This window comes from Anopheles funestus, chromosome 3RL, assembly GCF_943734845.2.
Source record: "Anopheles funestus chromosome 3RL, idAnoFuneDA-416_04, whole genome shotgun sequence".
In the NCBI taxonomy this organism is placed as follows: Eukaryota; Metazoa; Arthropoda; class Insecta; order Diptera; family Culicidae; genus Anopheles; species Anopheles funestus.
The window spans coordinates 49,277,526-49,300,247 of NC_064599.1; the positions used below are offsets into that span (position 1 = coordinate 49,277,526).

A 22,722-nucleotide genomic window follows, 5' to 3' on the forward strand; every position below is an offset into this window, starting at 1 on the left:
TAAGTACTTAGAAATATTACAGAAAACTTATTGAAATAACTGCTAATTTCAACTATTTTCTGTTTACAGACCAACACATTTGCCCGCATTTTCCAGCAAGTGAAGTTTTGAAGTTTTTGAAGAAATTTGTGAATAAAATTATAATAATAAAAAAAAACATTTCATTTTATGTCCTTTTTAATTAATGACAACTTTCCACTATGCATAGCCAATAACGCACCCATACCTATGCGGCACTACACACTAACACATACGCAAAAAAGATCTTCGTTAAGCCCCTAAGAAGCCCGCTTAACGAAGAATTTGACCGCTGGGAACCATCGATGTGTCAAACTGTTCAAAATCAAAACAAAAAACCTAAACACTTCCGTTACCTCCACCAGTTACTGTTAGCTTAAAAAAAGATTGTGGTTTAAATAAAAAATTTAAACATTAAAAATGATTTTCTCGTGCTACGTAAGTGACAATAGTAGCAGTGAAGAAGAAGCAACGGAAGATCTGGCAAAACAACGCCGACTCCTTCGAAGTGTTTTCGACCCCTTACAGCTTACTAGCCAAGCGTGAGTTACACAAGCCCATCACTTGTGCAAATCGTATTAAACATGTTTCATTTCGTGGTTGTTATTTTTAGATTTAAAAAAAATTTTCGTGTGTCGAAGCAAATTTTCCTCGACATTCTTTCGGAGATCGAGCCAAAGTTTCCACCGGTTAAGGGAAAAGGGCTTACGCCAAAAGAAATGTTGGTTGCTACTCTGCGATTTCTAGCTGAAGGCAGCTATCAAAATGGAACTTCAACAAAGCTATTGCTCAGTCTACTTTCTCCGTGGCCTCTGCAAAATGCTTGTAATGGAAGAAACCCTTCGGAACAAATGGATCTCTTTAGTGATGGAGCCAAATGAGCAACAAGATGCGCGACGATACTTTTTCTCCAAAAGTGGCATCCCTGGTGTTGTGATGTGTGTTGATGGTACACACATCAAAATTATTGCACCAGCGGACGATTACGACCAGCATTTTAACCGAAAGGGTTATTACAGTTTAAATGCGATGATTGTAAGTAAAGGTAACGTTTTGTGTCTTTTGATGTGTACTTCATTTTTTTTTTGGTACCGGTAGATTTGCGACCATCTCATGAAAATTCGTTTGCGTGAATGCCAAATTCGAAGGAGCCAATCACGATTCACATATTTGGAATGTGACCAGAGTTGATGCTTTTTTCGAAAGCAAGTATCGAAGTCGAGAAACTACATTCAAGCTACTAGGTAATACATTAAATTATCCTGTAAATAATCTTTTATGTGAACAATCTTTTAAAAGTTCTCAGGTGATGCTGGATACCCATCAAAACCGTGGTTGATTACCCCCAAACGTAATCCTGCTCCAAACACACCAGATGCTGCATTTAATAAAAACCATTCTCTAGGTAGGGAAATAGTAGAGCGCACCATTGGATTGCTTAAAAATAGATTTAGATGTTTGTTAGGTGTTCGACAGTTGCACTACACTCCAGTGAAAGCAACTCAAATAACAAACGTATGTTGCATCTTACACAACATGTGTATTGCGTATGGAATGAAAGAGCCAAGTTCTGATTAAAAAAAGGCAGATGGCAAACAGTTAAATTCATGGTTTTCTTTGTTAAATATATCACATACTAGTTCATCACAAAATTCCTGTAATTATTTTAATTAGACTAACTAAAACTAGAGCAACTAAACTATACTAAGTAAAACTAAACTAATAAATTCATGGAAGCAGTTCATTTGATTTCAATAAATTATACTAACTAAACTAAACTAACTAACAAACTAAAAAACTAATACTACTTAGAAATATTTTTAAATAATTCGGTTGCTCTTTCTATGGCGCTTGTGGCATTCCTCAGGGCCTCTGTTTGTTGCTTTTGGACCCCAATGCTCTGCCGCATGAGGTCTATCATTTGTTGATTTTGCCGCAACACCTCCTCCGTGTTTTTACGCTTAACGCGTCTTTTTCGCCCCGGTGGAGGTGCTGCGGCCCGCTCTTCAGACACATCTTCGTCTGGCTGGTGGTTGTTGTTGCTTTCGATGTAGCAGTCGTTGTTGTTGCTGTCGTTTTTGTTGCTATCGTTGTTGTTACTGATAGCTGTTGCTTTTGGCATGCCGTAAGAATGACCCGAGTTGCCCGCTATTGTAGCCTTCAGGTTGGTGAGACTGGCTACCCTTTCCTCGATGTCGTTCAATGGCTTTTGATGGAAAGGACCGCCACCAGTCGCCAACAACGATGCCCGATTCTGGCGCAGCTTTTTTTTTTACGGCGCATTTGTAGTCGAACCACACCTGTAAAACAAAAAGGGAATATTTAAAAAAAAATGAAGAAAATTATGTTGCACTAGTAAACTTGCCCTCTTCCACGTTGCACCCGTTCTAATTGACGGTCCAAGGGCGTTGAGATGTTGGACCACTTCCTCCCAGAATGCGGTCTGGTCTCCCTTATACATTCCCCGCGCTATGTCCGGGACATCTTCCCGCTTTTCTACCAAGTGCTGGTATTGCACCTTGGCTGTGCGAGGCTCCTTGTTAGTCCCAAAAAATATGATGTGTTATGAGTGACAACATACAATAAATATTACATAAATATACTTATACTTACATAAATATACATAAATATATAATAATTACATATGAATAATTATATGCTTTTGAATGTCGAAGAAGTTACTGGCGTTCGGTGCTATTGAACGTTAACCTGATGCCCCTTCCTGTGCGCCGGGCCATTCTGCGGTTACCATTCAACAACAGTACTTTCTTGAGCAGAAACAACAGTACGATATATTGGAATCTCGCCAGCCACCAGCAAACATATATAAATTTTATGTTATATATGTACATGCATAGCGTCAATCATACTTTGAAATTTTTACTTATTTATTTTTTTCGATAGTTTCCGAAGTAAAATACTTACATTTTGGCGCCTTTCCGTGACGAAAAGCTAACGGAAACCTGTTTGACAGTTTCGGCTTTCCGTTTGTGTATAATGATCCAAATCTTGGCAGTTTGTTTGTAAGCTTGCCTTTCGTTAAATTTTATTTTTCCAACAGATCACAAACACGACTGTCATGATCCAAACCATCCGTTTTTGACAACTTGTCTAGACAATTTGTGTATGAAGATTGATACTAATATCAATGTTTTTGGGTCTTACTTGTAGTTCGGTTTTCAAGCGTCTGTATTTCGTTACTAAAATCCCGAATGCCCGTTCTACCGTCATTCTTACACTACTCAATCGGTAATTAAAGTTTTCTTTAGCAGCATCCATGTTGCTGCTGTCAGGCCTCATCAAATAGGGTTTTAACGGATATCCTTGATCCCCAAGTAAAACGTATGACATATTACAATTTATGCCTGGTAATGATTCTGGTGGAGGAGTGTTGAAACTATTGTTCTCAAGGTGGTGGTATGCCGAAGTATTTACGAACACTCCACTATCGTTCCTTCTGCCATCATCACCAACATCCATAGTTATAAATTTACAGTTTGCATCTGCAACTGCTTGTAGGTGAACAGAAAAAAAAATTATAATTGAAGAATTGCGACCCAGTGTTAGAAGGTCGCTTCATGCGAATATGTTTTCGGTCGATGGTTCTGATGCAATGTGGAAAATTACATTTCAATTCAAATTCAGCTGCTACGTTTAGTAATGATTCAATAGTAGGAACGGGCATATGTGTTGATTGTAGTGAAGACCATTGTATAATTTCGGACTGGCGGTGACGTATTCGAAAATTGTGATATTTTTGGTGGATTAAAAATGATGTTACACCGATGGCTTTCCCTTTGCTACTGTTTATCCCCTTGTCCTAATAGTTCATTACAAAGTTCATTTGGAGTTCATTTTAATTCGTGTAACTATAATTGTTACAAAGTAACGTTCTGTTCAAATAAGTCGACGCACTTTTTTAACTTTCACTACCTTCTTTATTAAGCGTTTTTCGGCGAACGCGGGTATAGCCAGGATTAAAAAAAATCACGTTTTATTTTGCTTCTGGTTCTGCGTCGTTTTTGCGTCTGCTCGTCCCCAAAAAAAATGGTACCTACGCGATGGCCGTTTCTTCGCGCGTTCAATGCACCGTCCACCCCTTGGGTAACGTCACGCTCGTCTACTGTCAGTTACGTTACGTCAGGGGTGAACAACTAGCGACTCCGTTGTCATTCTATAACAATAATCCTATAATTCATTTGTCCTGTTGTCTACATATACATATAGTCCTATAATTGTCAAGTGTTGTACATATAAACAAACAAAACAAAAACAAACCAAATTCGTGAAACATTAAACTAATCCATGAAATCTAACATTCAGGCCACCAAAAGAGAATTCTTTTAACATTGTACTAACTGTAATTGCACTTGACTTCCTGTAACTGATTTCACTGAGTGTTTATATTCCTACGTTTATAAAGTGATTTCCTATTCTCCAGTATTTGAACATTCTGTCAGGTTTATTGTTGACTATGATCGTTTTGATCGTTTCTCGTTTCACTACACGTGGTGAGGCTGTTTGTTGAATTGGGCAATATCGTCAGTCTGTTGACTGCTCTAACAATCTCTCTTCCTGATCCAGTGCGCAATGTTACCACTCTTACTACTCCGTCCTTACCCGGATGTAATTTAACAATTCGACCCTTTGGCCATACGGTCGGTGGTGCGTTATCTTCCTTGACGATCAATAGCTGATTTACTTCTAGCTGAACTGGTGCCGCGTTTGAATATTTTGCCCTAGCCTGCAGTTGTTGTAAATATTCGGGATACCATCGTGCCCAAATCGATTGAACATGCTTTTGCACGAGCTGGTATTCGTTCAGTCGATTGCCAGTAATATCCCTAAAGTCAACCTCCGCTACCGCTTGCATGTTAGAAACGATTAGAAAATGTGCCGGCGTTAACGCTTCTAAATCTGCCGGTTCGTTCGACATGGCCACTAAGGGCCGCGTATTGAGGCATTGTTCAATCTGCGCAAGAAGGGTAAGCATATTTTCCTGCGTAAAACTACTAACTCCTATCGTTTTAGTTATATGCCTTTTTGCTGACTTCACTGCTGCCTCCCAAAGTCCTCCAAAATGAGGCGCGCACGGAGGAATGAATTTCCACCGCATTTCGTTATTGCACACCAATCAAATCTTTATCTCCTATCAATTTCGTCGGTTTTCAACATCTTATAAATGCGATTCAATTCATGCGCTGCTCCCTTAAACGTAGTCGCATTATCAGAGTGTAGTTCGCAGATCTTGCCTCTGCGAGCGACGAATCGACTTAAGGCTGCTAAGAAGGCTGTCGAGGTGAGATCGCTCACCAACTCAATGTGTACTGCCCGCGTCGCGAAGCACACAAATATCGCGATGTACGCCTTCGTTGGGCTTCGATTGCCATTCGATTCATTGATCGTGGATTTCAGTAGAAACGGTCCGCAATAATCCACTCCGCTGACTGCAAACGGTCTGGTTGGCGTCACTCGAGATTCTGGTAAGTCAGCTACCGCCTGTTTTACTAGCACCGGCTTGTGCCTGAAACAGGTGTGACAACGATGATACATGCTCCGTGCCAGATTTCGACCTCCAATTAACCAGAAACGTTGTCGAATCGTTGCTAACATTAATTGTGTCCCGGCGCGTAACAGCTGCAGATGATATGATTCTACTAAGAGTGAGGACATTGTATGTGACGCTGAAAGAATGATGGGATGCTTGACGTCTTTGGAAACGTTCGCGTTTCCCAGTCGGCTACCGATGCGTAACATACCCCTTTCATCAAAGTATGGTGACAACCAATTGAGCTTCGAACGATCGCATACACGTTTTCCTCGTTTTAGGTCGTTCAGCTCTTCCGCAAAAGAATCGTGTTGCGCTAGCTGGCACAACCGTAGTTCCCCATGTTGCAATTCCACTGCTGTAAGCGGTGGAACAGAACTCACTGATGCCGTCATATTACGTTCACGCTGTTTCGCTGTTGCTACATTGATGTCCTTCATGTTTGCGATAAATCGGCAACAATATCCCATTACTCGTTTTAATCGTGCGTAGCTAGAAAAACGAGCAAATAATGCACTGCGGAAGTCACTTTGCGTAGCACTCGCGACGACCCGTGGCACTATTCGTTCCTCGATATCACCTTGATGATCCTTCGTTGCTGGTGGATCTTGCGCCCAACTCTCTTGTCCGTAGGACAACCAATCAGGACCATACCACCAACGTTTGCGCTGCAACAACTCCTCCGGTGTTAGCCCACGGGATATATCATCCGCTGGATTGTCATTTCCAGGAACATGACACCAGTGTGATATACGGGTTTCTTCCTGAATTTGAGCCACCCTATTGGCTACAAATGGCTTCCAACGACGCATTGATTGTTTCAGCCAATACATGACGGTCATCGAATCTGTCCAACATACAACGGTCGATGCTATTGTAAATGCTCTGCTAACTTTCTGGAACAGACGTACTGCTAAACGTACTGCGCACAGTTCTAATCGGGCAATCGAGTGAGTATTTGCCAGCGATACCACTTTGGATTTAGCAGTTAGTAGTTTGACCGTCGTCCCCCTTGATGATACTGCTCGTACGTAGCAGCATGCTCCGTAAGCCCTTTGTGAAGCATCAGCGAATAGATGCAGTTGGATGTGTTCTGCATCTGGTTGGGCTACAAATCGTGGTATACGTAAATCGCGTAGCGAATACAACGTTTGTTGGAAAATCCTCCACTCCTCTTGCAGCTCCATTGGTAGTGCACGATTCCAATCTTCTTCTTCTTCTTCTTGGCTTAACGACCTTACAGGTCACGCCGGCCATTTCTGGCTCACTAGACTTATTTTACCACGTAGCCGGATAGTCGGTCATTGCTACGGGGGGACGGTCCGGATGGGATTTGAACCCGGTCCAGCCGGTGTGGACTGGTGTGGACTGGCGCCGTTTATCACATTCCAATTCCAATCATACGGCTTATTATCGTGTTTAAGACTCCAAAGTCTTTGCAGGAACATTTTTGCCAGTATGACAGTCGATCCCAGTAACCCAAGTGGATCGAAGATCCTTGCCGTTTACGATAGTACCAGACTTCTCATGAGCTCGTCGGCAGGTAGTGGCAAGTCAAACCTGTAGCAAAACATGTCGTTAGATGGTTCCCAAACCAATCCCAGCGTTGAAACTGCACGATCCTCTTGCCATTCGTGGGTCGATTTGATGGCTAAATCGTCGATCTTCACAGCATCAAGCGCTGCTGTGTGGTTTGAAACCCACTTTTTCAACGAAAACCCTGCCGAATCAAGCATTTGCGATACTTGTGTTCGCACTTCGATGGCCTCTGTCAGGTCGGGTGCACCGGTCAGCAGGTCATCAACATAGAAATCCTGTAGAACAGGATCAACCGCTTTTGGAAATTGCAGCTTGTAGTCATGTGCAATCTATTGCAACGTGCGTGTGGCCAAGAATGGTGCTGATGCAGTACCGTAGGTGACTGTTTGTAGCTCGTACGTTGCAATTGGGTCAGTTGAGCGTTCTCGATAACGAATGCGTAGCAATTTGTGATCGCTCTCACAATGACGAATTTGTCGATACATCTTCTCGACATCAGCTACTAAGGCAATGGTGTTCTTCCTGAACCTAAGGATGATCGTAAACAGGTCATCTTGCACCGTAGGATCTATCAACAGCGTATCGTTTAACGAGTACCCAGATGTCGTCTTGCAGGATGCGTCGAAGACCACACGTACCTTCGTCGTCGTACTGGTCTCCTTCACCACCGCATGGTGAGGGATGTAGTAATGCGGTTTGCTATCATCAACAGGTTCAACTAGTTTTCTCATATGGCCCAAACTTTCATACTCCGACATAAACCTTTTGTACTCTGACTCCATTTCAGGATTGTTCATCAAATGACGTTCAACGCCCAACAGACGTCGATCTGCTATCGACTTTGATGAACCAAGCACAATTCCTGACTCGACCTTACGAGGCAGACTTACGACGTATCGACCTTGTTCATCTCGCGTTGTAGTAGCAGCATAATGCATCTCGCATAGGTCCTCTTCTATTGATAACGCGGGACCTTCTAGATTGCACTCTGTTTCCTAGAAACGTTGCAGCATCCCTATCGACAAAGTGTTCATCAATGGATGAATTTTTTGAAAGGGGGGTGAAAATTTTGCTCGAATCACCCCAAAATGAGAGTGTGTGCGTGGCTCGCTGTATCGCAATAGCGTTCGGCGTGTGTCGAATGAATGTTCAAAAAGGTCGTAATAGGCTAAAAACTTGTCTGCCTGTTTTCGCTCGGTCGCTGTACATTTTCATACGGGAATAGTTAGTGAATTGTGGATTGCGTCAGTTCGTGGACTGTGTATTCGATTGTGGAATAGTGTTTGCCAAGTTGTTCCAGTTCTAGTTCTAAAAGAATGTTCCTGTGCCGGCACTGGTAAGTTGTACCGCCAGCGTGATGACCTGCTGGCGCAGACTTCAGCTGAATACGACGATGCAGAGGCAGGACAAACTGTTTCAAGACATTTGGAAAGCAACGCGTGGGGACATATGGCCACAGTTAACGGTCCTCATATCTAAAGGTTTGGTGTACACAAATCAAGAAGCAGGAAGGATTCAAGTGCCGTAGTGTGAAATACTTCGTCAACAGAGAAAAACGCGTGTTTTCTTACAACTGCGCCCACGCGTCCCTTTGGCCTACTGCTTCAAAGGTAGGCTACCCTGTACAATCAATGCCATGGCGTCTAACGCAATCGGTTGAACGTGAAACTTTTTCTTCTTATTTCAGTTGACATTCATACTTCTTGATGGTTGCTCTTGGATAGAGCGTACGAATCGTTAGAAACATCTTTTCCGCGTCATTTGAAAGGAAGAAATTCTTGGACATGCTCGTGATTATCCAGTTCTATGATGCACCTGCCAATGGAAGTGAAAGACAAGCCAACCTTAGGCATTGGTTGTTTTGCTGCTGATCGGTTCTAAATCGGTTTGTATCGCAGATAACGATTCTCGAAGAAGTGTCAGTGTCCTAATCTTCCTTATTTTCATTGCTCAACAAACAGGATAGTGGAAACCGCTTTTGTTAGCACTCTACATAGGCGCTGGATTGGATTTTTCTTCGCTCTGCTCACAATGTTTTATCGCCTTCTCTGAGACAATGTTCTATCGCCACCTAGCACCTCTACAAACCGTGACCGATAAAGCTTGTCGTTGATGCTCCGTCCAGGATAACATACTCCGCCAAAGCTGAAGGTCGGTAGAATCATAAACTAACTCAAGTAAGTAACATGTTATACTTTTAGCAGATTGTAGAGAAATTAATTAATAATCTTGTTTTTTCTTGTATCATGTACAGGAATCACCGTTCGATACGAGTTTCCTGTTGATTTGAACTTTGTATTTGTTGGTAAGCATATCTAAAAACAACGCTTGTTAATACTTAACTAACATACGTATTTTTATCTCTTCCATATCGGTCTTAGATTCCATTTGCAGATACAAAATGGAGTGAAAGATGCAAAAAATCGCGTGTTAATGCGGTCAAAATGAAAAATTTCCCCTGGACCGATTTGATTGATACAGGATATGAATATCTTCGAAACTTGACCTTGGAAGGGGGAAAATGTCCACGTTTATGATTTGTTTACGCTGCACCGATCGAAATTGGCCGCGTGATTATGAAAAACGGTAACAAATCGTGGTCGGAATAATATGGACCAGGATTAGAAACCCCTGGCTAAGCTGGCGCAGAGTACGAGCGTTGAAAGTTGTATGCTGCCTAAGTGGAAGCTGGATTTCTTTGGGTATGGTCTTTCTAAACTGTCCAAACTATGTGGATGATGGGAACAGAAAAAAATTGGTGCGAAGCGTAAGATGAAGGATATTTTTATGGGTTTAAATCAGCACATTAAGGGATTAATTGTTACCTTTTTACGCTGGCCATAAAACCAGGAAAAATAAAAAAATAATATAACATTTGTTAAAAACAAAAAATGTTTTCATTACTCCGTTGAAAATCAACGGTGCGGAAAGAACGATTGAAAATGAACGTTACAGCGCAAAAATGAACCTTACGAAAACGCGCTCATGAAATAATGAATCTCACGCACACACTCTCAAAAAACGGCTTCACAAGATCTGCTGTGAAGCTTTTGTGAAGCCGCTTGTGAAGCCGTGAATTTTACTCGAAATTCACTCTCAGGCGAGCAGTTTGTCGATAGGGATTGTTTCAAACGAAGCTTGACTAGTGGTGGTGAGGCAAGACCGTTGGCTGGAAGCCGAGATGAGGGATGTATTCCCGGACACTGTCCATCCGAAGGATGTCTCTACTAAAAACGGTTTGCCTTTACCTAGTGCTCGTTTTCTTCCGGTGTGGATCTCCCAATATACATCACTATCTATGACAATATCGCCATTGCCTGGGATATGAAATGTAGAGTCTGCCAGCGTGGAGGTGGGCAGCTTCCATGTTGATATGTTGATCGGTGTTGTTTCTATGTCAGCGGAAGGTCTTTGTAAAATCAGAAATTCCATCGAGGTCGAATACTGCTCTGATTTGGACTTCACTATAGCTTCTGATGTGTTTGAGGAATGTCTTTTGTGTGTAAAATGTCTTTTAAGAGAACTATGCGGATAATCAAAAACACTTCTAGATCTGTTAGTTAGGACCACGCGTCTAATCGCCTTTATTTCCTACGTTGTGTGTGCTACAATTTTGACAATTCAAATTCAGTTCAGTGCCTTCGGGACAGTGTGTAAAGAGCGCATATTTTGGCCACAAACATACCGGCCACCTTGAAAAGCCCTTTTTCAATTAGCTACTATTTTCCCGCGCACATTCCTAAAGGCATATCTTAGATACCGCTCGTTTCACTGTGCCCGTTGGAGTTCGCAGCGTTGCCACGCGGTTAATGCCGTCAGGTCCAGTATGCAGCTCAATAATCCGTGATAGCGGCCATCTAGAGGGAGGTAGCAGCTCATCCTTCATTATAACCAAGTCGCCTATCGCTAATTGGTTGCTTTTCGGGTTCATGCGGTACTGTTGATTCAACTGCTTCAGATATTCATTGTTCCAGCGATGCCAAAAGTCTTGAAGTAGTCCTTGAATCCTTTGATATTGATCAAGACGGTTCAAAGGTAAATTTAGAACGTCTGCTTCAGGCGGAGGACGCAGCATTCCCTTTATCAGAAAGTGTGCAGTGGTCAGCGGATTAAAGTCGTTTGGGTCATCCGACATAGGTAGTACTGGGCGGGAATTCATACAGCCTTCGATTTTAACAAGCACAGTTCCTAATTCCTCGTAAGTCAACATCGATGATCCTAGTTGTCTCACCAATTGAGTCTTTGCTACCTTCACAGCTGCTTCCCACAGGCCTCCAAAATTTGGAGCCCGTGTTGGTATAAGATGCCACTGTATACCGTCCTTTGCCAAATGGGAGCCGATCTGGTTACTATCGGGTGCGTAGTTTAGCATACGATATACTTGATGCAATGCGTTCTTTGCACCAACAAAGTTAGTCCCGTTTTCGGAATATATATGCTGCGGTTTGTTTCTTCTGTATATGAATCGGTCCAACGCCATCAAGAATGCACCTGTGCTTAGATCACTAGCCAGTTCATTGGTGGGATCAGTTCGGAAACATATGACAACTGTGCAGATGTCCCACAAGGGAGTGTATTGGGCCCTCTGCTATACAATCTGTATACATCGGACCTTCCCACACTAAGTAAAAACTCCTACATCTCGTTATACGCGGATGACACAGCCATACTCCACACCGCGCGTCAATACCGTTATCTTTCTGGTGGTTTGCAAAGAAGTTTAGATGTTTACACCAAGTATCTAAATGACTGGAAGATCAAGGTCAACACACCCAAGACGCAAGCAATAGTTTTTCCATATGAAACGAACATGCAAGACAGCACAATCCAGCGTAAAATAGCAGCTGTAAAACTTAACTCTACAATAATCCCTTGGACTCCAGTAGTGAGGTACTTAGGTGTCAACATAGATAGAAAACTCAATTTTAACCAGCATGTACCCTTTGATTGCAAGGTCCTCTAAACACTTGATAACAAAATGCTCATATACAACCAAATCATTGTACCAGCCATTTTATGCGGGTCGCACATCTGGAAAAAGTGCTCTGCAACTAATATGAAGAGAATACAGCGTATTCAAAATCGATTTGTCAAAATCCCTGCGGTCGTATAGCTAATAAGCTCAAACTCAGTATCACTGAAAGTATACAAGCAAACTTAAATAGGCTCCCGTTAAATCAATGCGTAAACACTCTTAAGAGTAGGAAACCAACAAATGCGTACACTGAAAAATAACGCTATCAAATGTATTGAAACAATTTTATACTGCCTTGGTGCTGAGACACACAAAGATGCAGATATACACCTTGCGAGCAGGAGCCTTATGGTGGATCGGCTTCAGCATTATTGGCCCACAATAGTCGATGCCCGTACATACAAACACTCCGCTGGAGGTGACTCTTGAAACCGGCAGCTGACCAATGGGTTGCTCAATGGGATGCGGATTAGGCCGATTGAATCGATAGCATCTGCGTATAATGTTCCTAATAGCTCGTCTGCAGCTTAGAGGCCAAAACTCTTCTCGTACTGCTGCTAAGGCCATGGATATGCCACCATGAACCTATCTCTCGTGTTCGTACTTCAACAGTAGCTGAGTGAATGGATGATTGCTGGGAATGAGTATGGGATGCTTGACGGCAAATGATGCCTTAGATAAATTCAACCGGCCACCAACGCGTACTATCCCGTCAGAATCAAGGAACGGATTCAGCAATCGTAAATATGATTTGTTCGAAACTCGATTGTCCTTTTGCAGCTGCTTGATTTTGTCGGGAAATTCTTCTAACTGTAATAGCTTCACCTAAGCTCGTTTGACGTGTTGTAGTTCAGCAACAGAAACATATTCACTTATGTTTCGTTGATTCCTATTGCGTGCATTCTGGATAAATCGGAAACAATAAGCAATTACTCGAAGTAAACGTTGATAAGATGAGTAACGCCTCGAATAACTCGTGACGCGTACGTGTTTTAACTAACGTTAATATGACAGCTTCCTTTTTCTCCGTTTCAGTGGTAGATTGAATGTTTTCAATATCATTAGCCCTCGGCCAAGATGATTTCGGTTCTTGGTGGTTCAAATTTCCATAGCTTGCTGCTCACTAGCGTTGAAGCTGATACCCCTCGGGATACCATATCAGCGGGATTTTCCTTCCCAAGCGCATGCTGCCAAACGCATCGTTTGGAAAGCGACTGAATTTCAGCACCACGATTAGCTACAAATGTTTTCCAAGTGCGTGGAGGAGCCTTTAACCATTGTAGAGTAACTGTAGAATCGGACCAGAAATAGGATGCATCCAATCGTATGTTTAAAGCCGAGACAACCTTTTCGTATAACCGTGCTGCAAGAAGAGCTGCGCACAACTCTAACCTTGGAATGGTTAGTAGCTTTAACGGAGCTACTCGTGATTTGGATGCTAGCAAATTGACATAAATGGATCCATCGTCTGTTTCCGATCTTACGTAGATGCATGTTCCATATGCATACTCTGAGGCGTCGGCAAAACAATGCAATTCAGCATGTTGGTAGTTTTCAGCAAAAGCAAATATTGGAATCGTAAACTGAGCCAAGCTGGGAAGTTCAGTACAAAACTCATTCCACTTGCTGCTCAATTGCCGCGGCAATTCTTCATCCCAAGCAAGATTCTTAGCCCAAAGTTCCTGCAACAGTATTTTTGCTTGCACCACGATTGGTGATATCAATCCAAGCGGATCGTATAGTTGAGCGATAGTAGAGAGCACAGAACGCTTTGTGCATTGTCGAATATCAGGAATCATTACTGTAAATCGGAACAAATCACATGGTGGCACCCAACATATGCCAAGCTTCTTGATACTTGTCCCTGCCTCAAATTCATGTGATGACTTAATTCCAAGCAGATCAGGTGCTAGCCCGTCCAGCACACCCAACTCGTTTGAGCACCATTTGCGCAACCGGAAGCCACCCTTGCTCATAAGACAAATCAGCTCGTCACGAAGTTGAACAGCCTGCTCGAGGCTTTCTGCTCCAGAAACCAGGTCATCCACATAAAGATTCTTCTTCACAGCTTCAGTTGCTAACGGATATAAAACTCCTTCAAGATCGGTTTCCTTAAAGCGCCCAAAAATACATTGCAGTTTACGATCGTCAGGGTGCATACTCACCTGCCGATACATCTTCTCGATCTCAGCGATAAACGCTACCTTGTACTTACGGAATCGCACGATGAGGGATAATAGTTCGTCTTGGACAACAGGTCCGACGAGCAATACGTCATTCAAAGAATGCCCTGTGGTTGTCTTTGCGGAGCCATCGAACACCACTCGTACCTTGGTTGTTGTGCTTGCTTCTTTGACCACTGGATGATGTGGAAGATAGTGCATGCTGTCAGCTTCCATGGGCACTGCAAACATGTGACCCAATGACAAGTACTCCTGCATGAAATCGTCGTAATGTTGCTTCAGCTGCTTGTCCTTAGACAACCTTTGCTCCAACAATCGAAATCGCTTCTGCGCTGCAGCTCTAGAATCACCGAGCATCTTAGTAGCACCTTGTTGTTTCGGCATTCGAACAATGTATCGACCAGCTTCATTTCGGCTTGTCGTGTCTTTGAAGTACTGCTCGCACTGCTGCTCGTCTGGAGACATGGGCGAAATACTGATCTTTTCTACGTTCCAGAATCGTTCCAGTTGCGTCTGTACATCATCGGTCACTTCCATCATATGGCAGCTCAACGTTGTTTCTACTTGCGATTCAGACACGGTCGGTGTATCTCATGTGACGATCCATCCAAACACCGTATCGATCAGAATGTTCCGTTGATTAGGTAAATACACTTGTCCACCGCGCAAGAATGAGTACAAATATGCTGCGCCAATGATTATATCTACACGACGTGCTGTACCGAAATCTGGATCAGCCAAAATATCACTTGATGGAACACCAACGGACGTAGTGGAAAATGAGGCTGAAGGAATATTCGCCGATACTTTTCTTAATACAAGAAAGTCCATGTTTGACTGTAATTGTGGATTCGAGATCGTACTTCCGTAGATATGACATGTTTTGCGCTAGTGGTAGTGCTATCCACACCACTAATCGAAACTCTTGCCGGCTTTCGTTGTAGTCGTAACAACTGATAAAGATGTTCGCTAATCGCGTTAGGTTGCGATCCGTTGTCCAGCAAGGCTCGCGCTACGTGCTCCTTTCCGTATGCATCAAGTACAACCAATACCACTGTAGAAAGTAATGCATTGATGGGAGATTTCTTGGATGATGCCAACGCCATCGTTGATATGCTAGCTGCCGGTGAACTCACCACTACATCATCGCTTTTACACTTCGTGTGTAGTAATGTATGAAGCCTCTCAGAACACTGCAGACAACTGTACTTGGATGAACAAGTATGAGCCATATGTCCAACTTTCAAACAATTTCCGCATAACCTTTTCTCATTTACCACTTTCAAACGTTCCTCTATATTAGTGTTCTTGAACACCATACACGATGCTACGCTGTGACCGTTCTTGTTACACATAAGACATATTGGTACGTATTATTAGTAGTAGCCGCATGCAGCGATACTTTCGCTTTCGCTGGTTTTTTGGGTGTAGAACCGAATTTATCAATCGACAATGTTTCCAGAACACGAACACGTTTTTCCGAAAATTCCATCATATCTGTAAATACCGGATCTTTATCGGCTTGGGATTCTTCCCACACACGTAGAGATTCTTCGTCCAGCTTATCAGCCATTAGCTCGATGAATATCGAGCTGAACGACTTCACTGGTTGCTCCAGCTGTTCTAACACACTAACAATTAAACGATTAAGTGCCACAGCTCCTGTGTCCTTCATCTTCGGAAGCGAAATCAGCGAACGAATATGCTTCTTCCGCAATATTATTTTGTTAGAATAACGCTTAACGATTGTGTTCCATGCCAACTCGTAATTTCCACTTGTTACGGAAATTGCCTGTATTAGATGCGCAGCTTCTTCTTTCAACGACGCACGAAGATAATGAAACTTTGCTACTGCTGACATGTCTGTAGATGAGGGTATTAGTGACACAAAGGTGTCATGAAAGGTTAACCACTCATCGAAATTTCCTCCGAACTCCGGTATTGTGATCGTTGGAAGCTTCACTTTCGAACGGGAAGAAGAAGCACTCTCTGCAACAGACTTCACTGCAACAGGCTTGGGTTCAACTGGCCGCATGGCCTGTAGTTGCGCCTTCGCATATACAGTGTCGGACAAAATAATAAGGCCGCCTGTTGTTCGATTGTTAAAATGTCATGAATGGTTACTTAAACTAGTTTAAATATTATCAAATTTTGAGAAAAGCATGAACAAAGTGTCTTTGTTATGCCCTCTGAACCGTTTTTGCTTTAAGCGTCAAGTATGAAAGTTATGAGAAGAAGTAGTCAAAAAGTCAGAAATTCGTTCGTCATAATAATAAGGCCAGTTAAAGTTTTTGTAGTAAAAAGTTTTTTTACTGTCATTTTGGGCATTTCCTCTCACTTTATAGCCATATCCCGGGCTTGCTCGGTAGTGTTAATACTTGGTAGCATGCCCATCGTTCCGAAGAACATCTCTAACTCTTCGGGGCATGGATTCAACCAACGTTTGACAGATTTCTGGAGGAATTGCGTACCATGCTCGCTGGATATCCTCTCAAAGCTCCTCCTTGCTTCGAGCACCTGCGGCTGGAAGCTGCGACTTCACTATCGCCCACAGGTTCTCTATCGGATTCAGATCCGGCGATTGTGCAGGCCACTCCATCACGTCAACTTTTTGATCCGCAAGCCATTTCTTCACCATTTTAGCGGTATGCTTGGGATCGTTGTCGTGCTGGAACTGTCACTTCAGCGGCATCTCCCACTCGGCATGAGGCAACATCACGGTTCGTAGTATTTCTGCGTAGAAGTGCTGGTCCATAATACCTTTAATCAAAAAGATGGGACCAACACCGTGCCACGAGAAGCAACCCCAAACCATGATGTTGCCCCCGTGCTTAACGGTCTTTACTGTGTACTGCGGTTTATACGCAGTGTTAACTGGCCGACGCACCCAGCGTTTACCGTCCGAAGCAAACAAATTTACCTTGATTTCGTCGGACCACAGTACATTCCGCCACTTGTCGCTGGCCCAATCAACGCGCTTTTGCGCAAAGTTGATTCGCGCCTGCAAGTGGCACCGCTTCAGCAACGGAACCTTGCGGGGACACCGGCCGACCAGGTTGTTCTCAACCAGGCGACGCTGGACCGTTCTATCGCTTACCGATAGCTTCAGCTCGTCCCTTATCGCTCTGGCCGACTTAAAAGGATCGGCCTTACACAACCGCGTCATCCTTGCATCGTCTCTCACAGTAGTTTTGCGCGGACGACCGGTGGATACCTTTCTTCCCGTGCTATGAATAGCATTCATAATAAAGGTTTTTGAGCGCCCAAGCTTGGCAGCAATCGCGCGCTGCGACTCGCCAGCGATACCCGTCCGCTCAACAATCTGAGAGAGCCGAATGCACCCGAACATCGTTCGGCACTACTTCGTGTGCGAGAGCGAACGCGCGTACTAAACTACTAAGGTACTAAACCACACAGCGGAGCGATACTAAGCGCTTCGCTCTCACGAATAATGCGTTCGCTACCGCCTCCCCACCCAAACGAGAGAGCGCTTAGCACACTCGAAGCGATAGTGCGGTCGGTTGCTCGCTGTACACCACGTCATCCAAACACGTCTGTACACGAAACAAGATACTGCATCACTTGCTATGCCTGTTGCTATGAGCGGCGCTCGTACTACGAGATAATCACCTGATCTGTTTGCGCTGCATAGTAACCCATACTCGTACACGAGAGCACGTGCGGCTACGCTCGCTAGGCAACTACGGTGTGTTGCTATGCGCTGCGCTAGGATTGCAATTTTAACAGTGCGTTTGCTCGCACATGTAAGCAAAGTATTGCAACTGTAATGTAGCAACAAATATGATTTTAACTGTAGTACGTCCAAACGGAAAAAGAGGCCCGCCGGATTTTATTATCTACTTTTATACACAGCTTAACACTAACACTTAGAAAGTAATGTGTATGTAACTATGTAACCGTAACGCACGTAATTGTAACGCATGTAACTTAACGAACAAACTTAACGATTAAAGGTGCGTCTACACTACACAACTATTGAAGCACTAAATGTTGTGAAATTTTATACACTTATTGCTAAGTATGTTAACAATTTATTAAGCTGACCTTATTTTATTGACGAGCGTTTTTTTACCTTTTTTACGTTTTCTGTTCATAACTTTTTAGTTAAATGATCTATCCACTTACTATTTGCAGGAATGAAGCTAACATGCTTCTTATGCTTTCCTGAAAATATAGTTAAGTTTAAAGCACTATAACTAAAAAATAGTACATTCGTGTAAGCGATAACCGAGTGGTTTTATTCCTTTGTCGGACACTGTAAGTGCAACTCTTCTGTCTCCAATCTAATGCGTTGATTTGTGACGCTACCCTCTTCAGAGGTGTCCAAATCATCTATGTCGTCCTGGACTCTCTCGAATGATTGCCAAATCTTTTCGAGATGTTCTAATCGCGTGGACACTTCATGCTGCTGATCCTCCGTATAGCCCTTAATAAAGCCACACACGCACTGCATTGAATCCATGTGCTGGTTTCGCCTCAGCTCCTTGCACCGCAACTTTTCTTACTTCGCCATTTTTGACTAAAACACTCACACAACCAAACACCAATCCTCGGAATACAGCAGTAGCTTAACAAAGACTACACGCTTGCGTAAGGCAGTTTTACCAAAAACTGAAGGATTTAACAAAATCCTGGTCACGGCACCAAATTATGATGTGTTTGAGTAAAATTAATGTTTGTAAAATGTCTTTTAAGAGAACTATGCGGATAATAAAAAACACTTCTGGATCTGTTAGTTAGAACCACGCGTCTAATCGCCTTTATTTCCTACGTTGTGTGTGCTACAATGTTGACAACTCAAATTCAGTTCAGTGCCATCGGCACAGTGTGAGACAGCGCTCTCCTGGCGAAAGGAGTTCCGATCAGTCTGCAGCGCATCATCCGCAGCTACTTCGAGGATCGTCAGCTGTTTTACGACACTAGTAAGGGTCCCGTCGTACGGCTTGTCACTGCTGGAGTCCCGCAGGGGTCTATTCTGCGCCCCATATTGTGGAACATAATGTACAACGGGGTACTTGACGTTGTCTACGCCGACGACTTGGTGCTGCTGGTTCCGGGCGTTACAACCGAAGCGGTAACAGCGGAGATGGTAGTCGAGCGGATTCGCTGCTGGCGATGCTATGTTATGATAGCATGCAAGTTTTCCGTACCTTAAGAGCTAGCGTCATATCGAATTGCCATTGCTTAAGCCGCTTAAGAGCTTCTAAGGGACGGTATTAAGCGGCGCCCTTTGGTCGATTTTTTGCTACGGGGGTATTGTCATGTAACAAGCTATGATGTTTCGCGTTGAACGTTATGCAACGATTTACGGACTCACATGACTTCACTTGATGGTTGGGGTTTAGGCAGTTGTAGCATAGCCGCTCTTTTGCCACGACTTCTCGACGATGTTGAATATCCGCCTTCCCGAACTCTGCACAGCTGCGGAGATTATGGTTCTCGACACATCCCAACTGACAAGCAGGCTGGTGTGAGTAGCCATGAAACGAATTCCGAGGCGCTGCTGCATTTACGGCGCTTCTCGGCTTGACTGCAACGTTTTGCTCGTTAGCGTCCACCATTCTCTGGTTCACCTCCAAGTCTTGCGCAAACGTTCGAGTTGACCTGAGAATGATTATACGATCTTGTAAAAAATCTATAAGATCCATATACATATCTCTGGGATGGTGCGACGAATGCTTTTCCCAAGCTAACATGGTCGAAGGGTGCAGCTTGAAAAACATCATGGTGGTAAGCGGCGAGTCCCAATTGTCGACCGGTTCGTTCAGCTTCTTCAGCCCGTTTACATGACACGTAAACTCGTCTACTAATTGTGCCAATTCATCCACTGATTCCGTTTTCACAGCCGGAAGATGATGAATTTTACGTAAATAATCCCGAATCAGCATGCGCGGGTTATCGTACCGTTTGAGTAGTGCGGACCATGTAACGGCGTAATTGTCGGCTGTCAGCGTGGTGTGCTCGAAGAGCAGCGATGCATCCCCCTTCAGCGATGACAGCAAGTATTGTAGCTTCATGATCGACGGAATCTCTGACGACGAGTCGATCATTGCTACAAAACGGTCCCGGAACGTAAGCCACTTCGTTGGCAATTCAATTTGCGGCAGTCGTAGATTGATCGGTCCCGAATGACCAGAAGCATTAACGGTCGTGTTCGCATACAGGACTGAGGCGTTGAGTGGGTTAGTCTCCGTTGGCTGTTGCTGTAGAAAAAAACCCCTTTAGGCGTCGGTAACGCGAATCCATATCACAACGCTCTTGGATGTAACCGTCAATGGCGTCGGGATGATCGTCCAACTCCTCAAGCTTAGATAACGCATCCATGAATTCCGCTTTATGGCATTCCAACAGCTCGATACACACTGGGATTTCGCTACTATCCATTGCCGTGTAAGAATCTTTAAACTGCTCAAGATTCTGAACTAATGCTTACGCCTGACGCTTTTTCAAATGGGCGGCTTTGATTTTCTTTTCCATTTTTATAGTACTTCACTAATACTTTGACGAACCGTGAAATCGCTTACAACTTACAAACTTGTATGCAAGTACTGCAAAGTGATGGCGGAAACTACCCTCGTAGCAAAAAATCGATAAAAGGGCGCCGCTTAATACCGTCCGTTAGAAGCTCTTAAGCGGCTGAAGCGTAGCAAAGACTTTTTGCTACGGGAGTAGTTCTTTAAAAATGGAATCACGTTTTGCAATGGCGCTTTTCCCGAGTTGGAATGACGCTTGGACGCTAAGCTTGGAACGTAGTTAGTGCGGAACAGCAACTCACAATTTTCACTAAACGTAACAATTAAACACAGCTCAGAACAGGAACAGTTCGTGCCTCTAACTGACGAGTACGTAGTACAAGTTTTACCAAATTTCGCGGCTGTGATGCAAGGCGGCGACCGTTGCTGGTGCAGGCGAAAACGGCCAAGCGGGTATCGCGTTCGTTCCGGACGACGCGATACGAGACAGCGGTGATGCTGTCGGGCTTGTTGCCGATCTGCCTCCTGGTGGACGAGGACTATCGTGTCTACCAGTGCCTTCAAGCAGCCGGCAGGACAACAACCAGCAGCGAAGTGCGACAGGAGGAGCGCGAACGGACGCTGCAGTTTTGGCAGGAGCAGTGGGACGCAGACGCAGCGAGCGACGACGCCAGCCGCTTCACCAGGTGGGCCCACCGCACCATCCCGGACAGGTGTTGTCGGGACACGGATTCTTCCGCGACTATCTGTGCAGAATGGGTTTCACGGCGTCCCCGGACTGCCAGCGCTGTCCTGGTGTTGCGGAGACCGCAGAACATGTCATGTTCGATTGTCCGCGGTTTGCCGCAGTTCGAGAGGAGCTGCTCGACGAGGGCGGGACGGATCCCGTGACTGCTGACACCATCCTAAGCTGTCTTTTGGAGAGCCCCGAGCGCTGGAGCCGCATCTGTGAGGCTGCTGCACGGATCACAGATAGGCTTCAGGTTGATTGGGACGCAGAGCGTGAGAGGCTGGCTGCACAGGATAGAGCGTCGCTGGGACAGCAGCGAGACAACTCTGTGGCCATCACACGAAATCAGCGAAGGAATGCGGCTCGACGTGCTGCCACGGTGGCACGGCAAGAGGCGAGGCGAGGTGGGCGGCCACCATCACCACCTCCATCGCCCACAACAGCCGCTCGCCGTGCGGCCAACCGTGAACGTGTCGCCAGGTGGAGGGAGCGTCGACGGACTGCTGTTTCACTGGCGAGGCTATATGGCGAGAACTCGTCTAGTGACGAAGATGATTACCCGGCAAGTAACGAGGCACTTGCCAGAAGTGTCAGGGAATCGGGAGGCCTCTCTGCCGCAGAAGAAACCGCGGCAACAGAGGCAGACACATCGTCGCGCTAATCAGTGAGGTCCGAGACCACCAAGGGTACTTAGGTAATTTTGGAGTGCCCGACGTGGGCAAGATCATGCGAATTTAACAATGACTAGCGAGCTTGATACGATTATATAAATAAAATGGAAGGTGCGCTCAGCACGGTGACAAGAAGAGCCTATAGCGGCAATAGAGAACTACTTCACAAAAAGGAACCCTCACGGGAACAAGTGAAGAAGTCAAGCGTAGTGAAGTAGACGAGAACAATAATGTTTGATCACGAATGTTTAAATATGAATGTCTAATAATCTAATAAACTTCACGAATATTAAAAAAAAAGGCGGCGACCGTTGTGTAATGCGGAACAAACACAACTATAGCAAAGCCACTATCACTTTAATCGCAATTCACGTAGTGAAACTCTCGTATATCACAATTAAGATGACTATCACGCGCATCCAGTTCGAAGGACCAAAAATGTATAATTTCGGACTGGCGGTGACGTATTCGAAAATTGTGATATTTTTGGTGGATTGAAAACGATGTTACACCGATGGCTTTCCCTTTGCTACTGTTTATTCTCTTGTCCTAATAGTTCATTAC

The 22,722-nt window shown here is 44.2% G+C and overlaps 3 protein-coding genes across 11 annotated transcripts in view; 1 reads left to right on the plus strand and 2 right to left on the minus strand.

Annotated features, from left to right (window-relative positions):
* Positions 1 to 560, plus strand: part of LOC125769601 (uncharacterized) — a 118,614-nt gene extending 118,054 nt beyond the window's left edge. For all 9 annotated transcript variants that reach the window (XM_049438355.1, XM_049438357.1, XM_049438356.1 and 6 more), the window contains one exon: positions 70 to 560. The gene's annotated coding sequence lies outside the window, so the exon portion shown is untranslated. The remainder of the gene's footprint in view (positions 1 to 69) is intronic.
* Positions 561 to 1,741: 1,181 nt separating this feature from the next.
* LOC125769468 (uncharacterized) lies at positions 1,742 to 2,479 on the minus strand. Its single transcript, XM_049438201.1, has 2 exons — positions 2,384 to 2,479; positions 1,742 to 2,281 (listed from the first exon to the last, which is right to left on the minus strand). Exons 1-2 carry the CDS (start codon positions 2,477 to 2,479, stop codon positions 1,823 to 1,825), a joined length of 555 nt encoding a protein of 184 aa, XP_049294158.1. The 3' UTR covers positions 1,742 to 1,822.
* A 16,555-nt stretch (positions 2,480 to 19,034) lies between these two features.
* Positions 19,035 to 20,334, minus strand: LOC125769469 (uncharacterized). Its single transcript, XM_049438202.1, has 2 exons — positions 19,602 to 20,334; positions 19,035 to 19,402 (listed from the first exon to the last, which is right to left on the minus strand). Exons 1-2 carry the CDS (start codon positions 20,332 to 20,334, stop codon positions 19,035 to 19,037), a joined length of 1,101 nt encoding a protein of 366 aa, XP_049294159.1.
* Between the last annotated feature and the right edge of the window lie 2,388 nt (positions 20,335 to 22,722).

Coding starts and splice junctions, on each gene's coding strand:
- LOC125769468 (XM_049438201.1), bottom strand. CDS start 2,479: ATGTATAAGGGAGACCAGACCGCATTCTGGGAGGAAGTGGTCCAACAT. Junction 2,282..2,383: donor CGGGTGCAACGTGGAAGAGG/GCAAGTTTACTA, acceptor TAAAAAAAAAAG/CTGCGCCAGAATCGGGCATC.
- LOC125769469 (XM_049438202.1), bottom strand. CDS start 20,334: ATGATCGACTCGTCGTCAGAGATTCCGTCGATCATGAAGCTACAATAC. Junction 19,403..19,601: donor CAACCATCAAGTGAAGTCAT/GTGAGTCCGTAA, acceptor ATCATAACATAG/CATCGCCAGCAGCGAATCCG.